This window comes from Palaemon carinicauda, chromosome 14 (assembly GCF_036898095.1).
Source record: "Palaemon carinicauda isolate YSFRI2023 chromosome 14, ASM3689809v2, whole genome shotgun sequence".
NCBI lineage: Eukaryota > Metazoa > Arthropoda > Malacostraca > Decapoda > Palaemonidae > Palaemon > Palaemon carinicauda.
In genome coordinates, this window is record NC_090738.1 from 27,327,668 (window position 1) to 27,340,167 (window position 12,500).

At 33.2% G+C, this 12,500-nt stretch overlaps 1 protein-coding gene across 1 annotated transcript in view; it reads left to right on the forward strand.

Annotated features, from left to right (window-relative positions):
• LOC137653497 (uncharacterized) overlaps window positions 1-12,500 on the forward strand; it is a 16,076-nt gene that overhangs the window by 1,997 nt on the left and 1,579 nt on the right. Inside the window, exons 2-14 of the mRNA XM_068386951.1 lie at window positions 777-864; window positions 1,312-1,432; window positions 4,954-5,188; window positions 5,327-5,436; window positions 5,737-5,847; window positions 6,021-6,081; window positions 6,737-6,883; window positions 7,144-7,358; window positions 7,590-7,776; window positions 7,984-8,202; window positions 8,433-8,542; window positions 11,532-11,652; window positions 12,050-12,500. The exon at window positions 12,050-12,500 is cut by the window's right edge and continues 1,579 nt beyond it. Of these exons, the coding sequence (XP_068243052.1) occupies window positions 777-864; window positions 1,312-1,432; window positions 4,954-5,188; window positions 5,327-5,436; window positions 5,737-5,847; window positions 6,021-6,081; window positions 6,737-6,883; window positions 7,144-7,358; window positions 7,590-7,776; window positions 7,984-8,202; window positions 8,433-8,542; window positions 11,532-11,652; window positions 12,050-12,231 (1,907 nt within the window). The 3' untranslated portion in view covers window positions 12,232-12,500. The remainder of the gene's footprint in view (window positions 1-776; window positions 865-1,311; window positions 1,433-4,953; window positions 5,189-5,326; window positions 5,437-5,736; window positions 5,848-6,020; window positions 6,082-6,736; window positions 6,884-7,143; window positions 7,359-7,589; window positions 7,777-7,983; window positions 8,203-8,432; window positions 8,543-11,531; window positions 11,653-12,049) is intronic.

Consider the following 12,500-nt stretch of genomic DNA (forward strand, 5'->3'; position numbering starts at 1 on the left):
TAGAGGCAAGAGAGTTCGCTCACTACGTTAGTTATACAATAAAAAATGAATCCAATCAGCTGACCTACCCTCCCACAATATCTTTCACTGTCAACAACTGTACATGACAATACGTCACTGTGACGCCACGTAAACAACTCGTTTCTTCACCAATTATCACTAACATTATATATAAATATAATATATATATATATATATATATATATATATATATATATATATATATATATATATATATATATATATATATATATATATATATATATATATATATATATATATATATATGTATATATAGATAGATAGATAGATACACACACACACACACACACACACACACACACACACACACACACACACATATATATATATATATATATATATATATATATATATATATATATATGTGTGTGTGTGTGTGTGTGTGTCTATCTATCTATCTATCTATCTATCTATCTATCTATCTATCTATCTATCTATATATATATATATATATATATATATATATATATATATATATATATATATATATATATATATATATAGATAGATAGATACACACACACATACACATATATAAATATATATATATATATATATATATATATATATATATATATATATATATACATATATATATGTGTGTGTGTGTGTGTCTTGTGTGCGCTTGGTCGCGTATACAAATAAGCCAACTGTACACATTGCAACAGGGTTAATATGAAGGCAAATGACACAGAATTAAATGTTTTCAAATAGATCTGACCTTACCTTCCCAGGGGCGAACTGCTACCGGAAATGTATGCCGGGAGATGTACGCACCTGCCACTTCAGTTTCGATGTCCATCTCTATCAGACAATGTCAAGGTGAGTCTGTGGAAGCGGAAGGAAATCTTTATCTATTAATGGTATTATTTCAATTTTTATCTTTTGGTCAAATTTGGTTGTCAATGTTTCCCTAAGAAGAGAATACTGTATATTATTAAATAGGCTTTATTTTGTCAACCCTCAAATGCTCTTTTCATTATTTGCTTGTCATCAAATTGATATTCATTGCATAAGTATTTGAAAGAAAGGTATTATCTAAAATAAAGTTGCATATTGCGTTTGTGTAAAACATACAGCCTTTATTTTAAAATTATTTTTTTTTAAATTTCAAAAACAAATCAGCCCTTGTACCCGATATGATTTAAGAATTCATTTACTAAAATCTATTTGTAACGTATGCTTGAGAAAGATTAAACATGTAGTTTCCTTGTAACGCATGCTTGAGAAAGAGTACATAACGATGTGACACATCACATTCTACTTCAGAGCCTGTTACAACTGCCCACTTAACGCAACCGACTGCAGTAGGCCCCATTGCATACCTGGTGATGGAATCCAAAGGAAAATTTTCGTCGTGAATAGACAAATGCCTGGTCCTCAGATACAGGTAAATTTATTACCTAAGCGATCGTGTTTGCCTGCATACATATCTGCATGCGCTTATCACCAGTCGCAAACCAACTGGGTGATGTTCAAGGTTTTATCTGTGTATTATACAAAATTAGCTTTTTCCCTTGTTATACATCTTCCTTGAGGACTTGTTATTTTTATTATTTTTATTACTTGTTAGGCTACAATCCTAGTTCGAAAAGCAGGATGCTATAAGCCCTGGGGCTCCAACAGGGAAAATAGCCCAGTGAGGAAAAGAAAAAATGAAAAATAAAATATTGTAAGAAGAGTAACAACATTATGTTAAATATCTCCTATATAAACTTTAATAAAACAAGAAGAGAAATTAGATAGAATAGTGAGCTCGAGTGTACCCTCAAGCAAGAAAACTCTAAGGAGGTTATATTTTCAAGTCGGTTTATTTATTCATTCATTTGCTTGTCTGTGTGTCGGTGGGCAGGATTACGCTAAAACTACTCAACGGATTTTGACGAAATTTTCATCACACATAGATCTTAGGTCATGTCCGAAAGTCCGACCCCAATAAATATTCATTGGCAGAGGTCTGAAATCTCTGATTGCTCTTGTTATACGCGCGTGTATGTATGTATGTATGTATGTATGTATATACATATATATATACATATATATACATACATATATATATATATATATATATATATATAGAGAGAGAGAGAGAGAGAGAGAGAGAGAGAGAGAGAGAGAGAGAGAGAGAGAGAGAGAGAGAGAGAGAGGTGTGTGTGATAATATAATAAGGGATAACAAATATTACAACTTTATGATATCTAATATGAATGTAGAAAAAAAAGTTACGAGATTAATTGTTTGAATAGATTATAAGTAAATGTGTTGAAGATTGGAAAAAAATGTAATCATTTTGGAAGAGAGGTCTTCAAAAAAGTCTTCGAAATGAGAGGAAGAACCAGAGAGAACTGGAAAAATGTGGGAAAAAAGAATAATGGAACGAAAGTGTCTTAATATCCAATAAGTGCTATAATTTGTCTAAGATAAATGTGAATGGTGCAGGGTGTATGGGAGATCCTATATACTGCTGATGAGGGTTTTGTGTAGATGTGGGATGCAGCTTAATTTGCTTTTGGAGGTTTCTTGCAGGATTTCATCTGTGATTTAGCAGTTAATGTGTGGACGTGACAGTGACTGACTGAGGGTTTCCTCTTTACCTACTCACTGTTAAGGGAAAACAGGAAATTTAGCGTCACTGAATGAGTCCACAAAAAAAAAAAAAAAAAAAAAAAAAAAAAAAAAAAAAAAAAAAAAAAAAAAAAAAAAGCATGAAAATTACAGTTTGTCTATATATAAAAGACATTCATAAGCCATCTCATCCAAAACATCAAGTAGCTACAGGCAATCTTTTAAATTAAAATAATTGAAAGGATGGCTAGTTGAATGCCTACAACCATCCTAAACAAAATAAAATATAAAAAGACATTTATAAATCAATAAATTTGTCAATACGTGTAATGGGAGTAGACTATGGTTAAAATTCTCCACAAGTTGTAAAAAGAATGAAAAAAATGAGTAATATACTTATAATTCAAGGGATATATGTTAAATACATTCAGGAATATTAAATTCCTTCCCTGTTCCATTATCACCATACATAGAAGGATATACATTAAGAAATCAACGTGCTAAATTAAGAATGTTTACCAAACCTAATGTGAAATATTTTGAATACTCAACAGTTTATATAAGTTTTCTAAAAAGTAAGAGCTGGGAGTATGAGAGAACAGGTTGAAACACAATGGAAATAAATTGAGGGATCGAAATATTGTAGGATAAGCGGGGCCCGGTATTAGAATTGATTTTATTATGAAAATTCATGGATGCCTTCGAAGCGTTTCAGTAACGGCAACACATTGTTGTCATATTTGGACAGGATCAAAATATGTTGTCGGCATAGTATTAGATCAGAATGTATTTTCAGATTAGTACTGAATTAGAATATGTTGTCAGACTATTTCTAGATCATAATATGTTGTCAGATTAGTACAGAATTAGAATATGTTATCAGACTATTTCTAGATCAGAATATGTTGTCAGACTAGTACTGGATCAAAATGTGTTGTCAGACTAATACTGGTTCAAAATGTGTTGTTTGCCTAATACTAGATCAGACTAACTTTACATCAGAATGAATTGTCAGACTAGTACTGGAACTGATTGTGTGGGCAGCTAATAATGTAACAGAATGTGTTAGACTAATTTTTACAGCAGAATGAATTGACAGACTAATACTGGTACAGAATTTGTTGTCAGACTAATTTTACACCAGAATGAATTGTCATACTAGTACTGGATCAGATTGTGTTGTCAGAATAACACTGGTTCAAATTGTGTTGTTTGCCTAATACTAGATCAGACTGTGTTGTCAGACTAACTTTACACCATAATAAATTGTCCGACTAGTACTGGATCTGATTGTGTTGTTTGCCTAATACTGGCACAGAATGTGTTTTTAGACTAATTTCATACCAGAATGAATTGCCAGACTTGTACTGGATCCGGATGTGTTGGCAGCTAATACTGCCACAGAATGTGTTTTCAGACTAATTTTACACCAGATTGAATTGTCTGACTAGTACTGGATCTGATTGAGTTGGCAACTAATATTTGACCAGAATGTGTTGTCAAACTAATTTCATACCAGAATGAATTGTCAGACTTGTACTGGATCTGATTGTGTCGGCAGTTAATTCTGTTAAAAAATGTGTTGTCAGACTAATTTAATACCAGAAGGCATTGTCAGACTTGTACTGTATCTGATTGTGATGGCAGCTAATACTGCTACAAAATGTGTTGTCAGACTAGTACTGGATAAGAACCCAACCCTGACTTCAGAAAAAGAGGAGGAAGGGAACCTTGAGAAGAACAGACTGAAAATGTTAGGATATTTTACAATTAAAAATTGGAAATCAAGAGTATGGCTAGTGGTTTGCTCATGCGGTCCAAAAGGATGCAAATATGTTAAGAGAAGTTTTGGTATGCTTGTAAAATCAGAAGAGTAAATCTCCATAAGATGTTATTAAAGTCTAATAAAGATGTTCAAACTCTGTACATCAATTAGTTGTTCTTCATTTCAGATGACTGCCAAATACTAGTATCCTCAAGTACCCTTAACACTAGATACTATTCTACAACGGAAATAACCTCTCTTAACAATTGAGAAGACTAAGAATAACATTCTTACATAAATTATCATAGCCTTATAATCATCATCATCATAAAACATTTTTACATCATCTCTTCCCTTTACAGGAGTAGAGGAGAAATTAATACGTTCCACTCTTTTCTTTCCTGAGCTTCTGTTGGGTCTAGGTCTTCATCGATCATATTTTTTCACGTTTTTAGGGGGCCATTTACTTCTCATCCTTTGGACACAGTCTTCCATAAATCCCTTATTTGTAATAAAAATTTTCCCATTACACTGCAGCCATAGCTTTACAATGACGAAACAAACCTTTCCCGTTCCCTTAGGTGTGTGAAGGAGACAGAGTGGTTGTAGATGTCAAGAACTCCCTACCAAGCGAAGGATTAACTATGCACTGGCATGGCCTGACGATGAGAGCATCTTCCTCTCAAGAATCTTCAGCCACTCCCTTCATGGATGGAACACCTGGAGTAACACAGTGTCCAATACATCCAGGTTCTTCCTTCAGGTACTCCTTTTGGGCCTACAGATCTGGCACCCACTTTTACCATGCTCATACAGGTATGTCAAGTTTTTTGCTATTACTGACAATTAGAAACTTATAAACACTTTTGATATAGAAGTCCTTTACAATGAATCTATATACATCTTAAAAGGACTGCATGTTATCCAATTCATTTGAACTTTGAATACTTTCAGGCTTTCTCAGAGGAGATGGAGTGTTTGGCCCTATTACTATTAGAAAACCCTATACTGCTGATCCAAATAAAGATTTATATGATCATGATCTCCCATCCCACAATATAATGGTAAGGAATACTTGTGCAATAAATAAAATTGTTTTCATTTACCTTGACCTGCAATCTAAAGTGCAGCAGAGCGAGTTTTGAACAAATGTTTCCAAAATCTTATGTAAATTATTTGTAATTGTTCAATTCATATGAAATAACATCAACACTTATTTTACATCAAAATACAAAATTTGTGTAAATACTGTACATAGGAGGCAGTTTTCAAAGCTGTTTCGTTTAATGCAGTTAAAACTATATTAATAGGATTTAAAGTTTTCAAAGGAATAATCTTGAGTTTAAAATGTCTGAATGTGACAGTTCCACGACTGGTTACATATCCCAACGGAAGATAAGTACACATTAAGACATTACGGGGGAGGAGACGACTTTCCAGAGTCCATGTTAGTGAATGGCAGAGGACCTCACCAGGTAAGTTTCTTGATCCTATCATTTTGCTTTACAGTCATGCAAATTAAAGCACTTGAAAAACTGATGCTCCATGATAACAAAACAATTGATTTCTAATGCTAAGATTTATCCAAATGAATTTCAACAACCTACAATATTATGCATACCTAATTTCCATGATATTCCCTTTCTAGCACTCCAATGCGACATCAATTGCAGCATCAATTCCATACTCAAAATTCACAGTTATACCAGGTAAGTAATGTAATCATAGCAACAATTTTCACAGAGTACAAGAATACAAATGGTATAAGACCATAGTTGAGCGAGTTGTAAGGTTACATAGATGAAGCTGTCACATTACTAACATTATTAAGTAATTGAATCAAATTGCTGAGTTACATTTAAAGACTTTCAGAAGGGTTGCAAGAAGGATATGTTTTTAAAAGAAGTCAAAATGAGAGAGATGCATGTTCAAAAGGTTAAACCGCTACATGAGGAGAGAGCAAATAAAATGAATGTACTCTAAAAGACAGAAAGCAATGCCAGGATTGACAGGACACTGCAAGGCACTTGAACAACCTCTGGAGACAGTGTCCCTTTTTTTTGGATCTGAAGTTCTCATGGTTCAATGCATTTTAATATTGACAAATATTAGCCATTGCCCGAGTTTGCTGATGAGAAAATGACTAATTTTTTTCATTTTGTTCAGAAGTTGGGTATTAGAGATACTTGAATTAAGCACTTAATTTTTTTTCTGATTCTTGTAGCTTTATCTTTCTTAACTTTGCAGTTTATGGATTAACATTTTATAAATTGCATGCTCTTGTGCTATAAAAGATACTGTACAGTATATGCTAAATTTTAACAACCTATTTTACACTATGTAATCTTTAATAAATACTCACAGGAAATCGATACAGAATGCGACTAATCAACACAGCCGTTCTCAACTGTCCCATCACTTTCTCCATTGAGCAACACATCTTGACAGTCATAGAAACTGATGGGAGCCCTATTGTGCCTATCAATGCATCTTCTCTTGTCGTACATCCAGGTAAGATGGAATAATAAAGATGGGAATTTCATGCAAAGTAGCCATTAACATACAAATTTACAGAAATGGATTGTACTTCTATTATACAGTAGTAGTCATTGTTCTATATGCCATCATAAATTGAAGGATTGCATGAATTTCTTTAAAGATAAACTTAGGAACATATAAAAACTGCTACTGATCTTCTGAGAGATCCTAATGTCATGAATTCCTAACTGCAGTAATTTCAATCTTACAAATATTACTGTTCTATTTTGTAGGCGAGCGGTTTGACGTAGTTGTGCATGCGACACCAGATAAATCAGGAAATTTCTGGATGAGTTTCATGGGAGGAGTCGATTGTGCAGAAACGGCTGCACATCAATTCGCAATCCTGGAATATGAGCACTTGCATTATAAAGGAGGAAATAATAGTGCTTTTCCCCGAAGAATGTCAGCTAAACCAACTTTTACATACATTCCACCAGCGGGAGTGGTAAGACTGCGGTTTATTCGGCTGTGAAAATCTATAATTTTCTTGCATTGGAACTGGACTGATTATATGACTGTAGTATATTTCTGTTAATTGGGTCAACATAGAACTAAAATTATTGCATGAGAATTGGACTGATTATTTAACAAGTATATTTCTATTAATTGGTTTATCATAAAACTAAAATGATATTGCCTATTACATGAATGTGGACTTTAAAATATCCCTTTACAGCAAATCAACAGCATCAACCGAGGCTGCTATGGAAACCGCATTTGTGCAAGGGACCTGAAATCACTGGAGCATATCCCAGCTGATATGGCACATCCCAGGGCAAACTTCACTTTCTACCTGGCTTTTGAAATGCGCAGGATACACAATGCTCACTTCTATTCAAGAGAATCTTACGATTTTAATCAAAGTAATCATTTAGTAACATTTTTCTATGTTTTACTTCACATAAAATTCAGAATATCTACTGAAATTGTTCAAATCAGAATTCAAAATATTCATTTATTCACAAAGATAAAATTAAGAATAAATATAATCTTTGCAAAATTTTATATAATAGCCAAACTAAATAATTTGTCTTTTGTAACATGATTATTGTCATTTGTTTTTTCAACAGTGCCAGAAGAACAACAGATTCCAACACCTCAAATAAACAACCTTACATTCATGCCTCAGTCTGTGCCTCTACTCCTCAACATTGGACAGAATGACCACAGGATGTGTAATGCTGACAGTGCAATGCCTTCTAAAAATTGCAATGATGATTACTGTGAATGCCTTCATATGTATAAAGTTCCTTTAGGAGCTTCAGTGGATCTCGTTTTGATAGACGAAGGTTAGCATTTGTTTACACGTTATGTCAAAGTGCTTGATTTGTCATTTGAGAGGTTCCCAATCTTGAGCCTGGCGATTATAACGTAAATGCCATCATATAAACTATTGATTTCTTGAGTGATACTTGTGTACAACAAAATTTGAACAGGTTTTTAAGATATTTGGCATTCCTGGCTAAAGTACCTCAAAGTACATCATAAAATTCCTACATAATCAACTTGTTCATTTCAGGGCAACATGGTGATGAGAATCATCCCGTCCACTTGCACGGATATAGTTTTTGGGTAGTTGGCCAACACAGGCCAAATGACGTCATTGGTGCCTCCATCACTCGCAGCGCTGTAAGTCTGATAAGAGCAAAAGTGATTTTTACAAAAGTGCAATTCATAATGTTTAAGAACTATAATAATTTCATTTACAATATATCAAACGACAGACATAAGTAAACTTCAGTGTTATGGTGGTTTTGTTACTCAAACTTTTCCAGCATGATGCACTTTGATTATAAATTTGAATTGAATGATGCTATATGTAAAGTACAGTCTAGCATATTCTAGAGGATATAGGAAATTATTTTAGCCATGTAATACCTTATAGGATTAAGTGCAGACAATACTGGATGGTTTTAGATACTTATCTGATTCTGTTTCTTACAAGAAGCCATTACTTTGTTTTTCTTACTAAGAAGATAGTCATACAGGCTGGAAAGTTGCATTGGTTCCATGTTACGGTAAAAGGGCCATGCAGTGTAGAAATTTTTTTCTTCACAAACTAGTTCTTCTGTTTCGTCAAATTTGGTCCAAAGGGTAGGACTTATACTGAAATCTATGTATACCAAAAAAATTTTCTCATAAGAAATAAGGAAAAAGAAAATAATTTGCCAAATAATATAAGAAAGGATACTTGATATGGTATATTATACATTAATGGGGTTGTATAAGATAATCTACACTATTTAGTGCAAAAATGCATACAAAAATAAAAATGACTGCATAAATAAAAGTGAAATGAAAATTTAACTTCACTTTACTTAGCTATTTAGCTGAGAGGAACTTAGAGCCTGAGGAATGTTGTGATGAATGGGAGGATGGAGAAATTTTATTTTTTTGGAAGGAGAGTACCTTTCCATCAAATCTTCAGTAAGCTAAAATTCTGGCTTTATTTCTCCTCTTTTCTCTCTGACTTGTTACTGGTTGAAGCTCACCAAGTTTGAGTTTTGCTAAAATCTGTCCATTAATGTTTGTTTTTGCCTTTTGAGAATGTTCTTGAAGTGGGGCATTGTTTGGTCATCCTACACCATACTGTCAAGATTTGTTCAAGCTATATTGGTATGGTATTACTAAACAAAACTTTGCTCTTTCATCCATTTTGCATTTATTTTCTTAATAAGTAAAGAACAGGATTCTAACTACTCCTCTCCTGCAAAGTGCATCAGTCTTCAGATGGTGACTCTCCCTCTTTAGGTGCTGGAGCTTCTCAGTGGTTGGCTCTTTTTTTTTTTTTTTTTTTTTTGGTACCCCTCCACATTTTCATCACTGACCTTCAGGCACATCAACAAGCCCAGAAGGACAATATCTTCCAAAACAGACACAGTTTCAATGGCCTGAAGGTCCCTTTTATTTACTGCTTCTGACCACAATTTCCTCTAGGCAGAGTTCATGGTCTTAAAAAAACACCTACCAGGTTTTTTCATGAATTATACTGTTAACAATATCAAAATTATCTTTCCAGGACTTTTTGAGGTTTGATTATGTGCTAAAAGTCAATTCAAAGCCCATCTGAAGTTGCTTTGGTATGCGTTCCCTAAGATTTGAAATGATTTGCTGGTTAATGAGCTGAATGAGAAGGGTCGTATTTGCCACATAAAACTTCATAATACTAAAGTCGAACTCTGGCAGTATATCATCCAACAAGTTTGGAATTGTGCTGAAGCAATTTAGATGTGAGGGGCTTTACAGGCTGTTATTCATCCTGTGAATATTTTTTCAACACTCGGCAAAAACAAATCATTGAACTTTTTTATTACTATTATTACTAGCTAAGTTACTGCCCTAGTTGGAAAAGCAGGATGCTTTAAAGCCAACGGCTCCAACAGGAAAAAATAACCCAGTGAGGAAAGGAAATCAGGAAATAAACGATATGAAAAATAACGAACAATTAAAATATTTAAAAAAACAGTAACAACTTCAAAACAGAATTTTCATATATAAACTATAAAAAGACTTATGTCAGCCTGTTCAACATAAAACCATTAGCTGCAAGTTTGACCTTTTGAAGTTCTACTGCTAAGGAATTGTCACACCACCCAAGTCTTTGTGTTTGACCTTCACATCATTGGTAACTCGAGGTTTTGTACACCTTTTATCCAAAACTCTTGGCTTTTCTAAGTGGTATATTGGAGGACGTTAAAGTCTAAAATCCCTAGTTACATTGTCACACATCAAGAGAATTAGCCAGTCCTACTTTCACATGATACAGGTCCGGTTTGGCATATTCTTCCAAAACAAGCCTTTTTCATCACAGTTGAAAAAAAAGTTGGGGTGTAAAACCCTCAGCCTCTACAAACTCCCCAAATTGGGTAACTAATTCTTTTGAAGCATGCCAAATTCGACCCATTCCAAACTGATCGTACACCAGGGTCAGAGTGTACTGTTACTTTGTTATTAGAAAGCAGGATGTCAAAAACATCGCATAATTTTCAGAGGTACTTATTAGAAAGCAATTTATATGATGATTATTTACCGAATATGCAAGATATATTATCTACAACTATAATGTTCTTACTTATACCAAAATTATGCCTAGGTGCAGGAGCTCTTAAAATGTGGTTAGGTAATGCACTATATTTATCTTATGAACTAGCAAGAGAAGTAAAATAGCAAAATAATGTGTGACTCAATTTATGAAAATTACTGTACTGAAAAAGCTATTCTTTTTATAAACTAATAAGAAGTAAATTAGCAGAATAATGCGTCTAACTCAATTTATGATAATTTGAGTTATTACTCAGAGCTTTTCTACATATATAGTCAAAGATTTTGAAAGCCTCAAGCCAAGCCTTAATGATTAATGTCGTCTTGGTAATTCTTGTTCTGCTTGGGTACAGCAAGAACCGTCAAAGCGAAATGTATTTCGAAAAAGATTTTCACTCCCATGACGATGATTAAATTGTCGTGAGGATAATCAGGAAGATAAATAATTCTCATGAACATTTCTGTCAAAGTCAAATTCCTTCTAAAAGAAGAAGCATTAAAGTGAATTTCCAATATGTATCTAATATGAAAATTCTCTTCCTGCATCAGAACCCTTTTTTTTTTTTTTTTTCTCCAGGTCATGGAAGAGGACCTCACAAAAGGCTTACATCGAAATCTTAAATACCCTCCTTTGAAGGATACTGTGACAATCCCTGATGGAGGTTACACCATCGTAAGATTCAGAGCAGATAATCCAGGTAATGTTTTAATCACATTAAGATGCTAGCTTAAGTTTACATGAATTTACCGTTTATCAAAGTGACAATTTTTCTGATATTTGAAAAACATTTGAAAAGTATAGTAAACAAAATTTCTCCCTACGTTTTGGGGTTATTCACAAATCTTAAAATTTCTATTTATCTTTGTTCCATTGTTTTTTTAATAGCAGTTTGTTGCCAGATTGATATCAAAGATGATTAATTAGCATAAAAAAAAATTTTTAAATGAAGTTTTGGAACAACAGACTTGCTATAATGGTCAAAGTGCATGGCCATTTTTTTTTTTTTTTTTTAAATAAGATTATACTTACAACGAAAAATAATTCTGTTTATGTTAATTATACTTAAAACATCTTTTATCTTTTTTTCCAAATAGGGTACTGGCTACTGCACTGTCATCTGCTATTCCACATGGAGGCTGGAATGAACTTGGTAATAAAAGTTGGAGATGACAAAGATATGCCAAATGTTCCAGCTGATTTTCCAACCTGTGGAAATTATAGAAACGTAGAACTTGGAAGAAATACTCAGCAAATATATCAAGATAGTAGACATTAAAAAAGTGATGCAAGCTGTTTTTGCTATTATGATTTCTATTTTAAGATATCTTGGAGAGAGTGAGATTATGATTCATTGTGTCGGTTTCATTATAATTGAAATGACCTTACTTGAACCATAATGATTTTCTGGAAAGGCAAGAAAACTATCAGTGATGAGTCCAACTAGTCTTATATAAAGTACCTTATATTATAGTTTTGCATTTTACTGTGAAATTTAAAGAACTTAGTAGTTCTACGTCCCTTCGAATAATAAAATAATATTAGCCA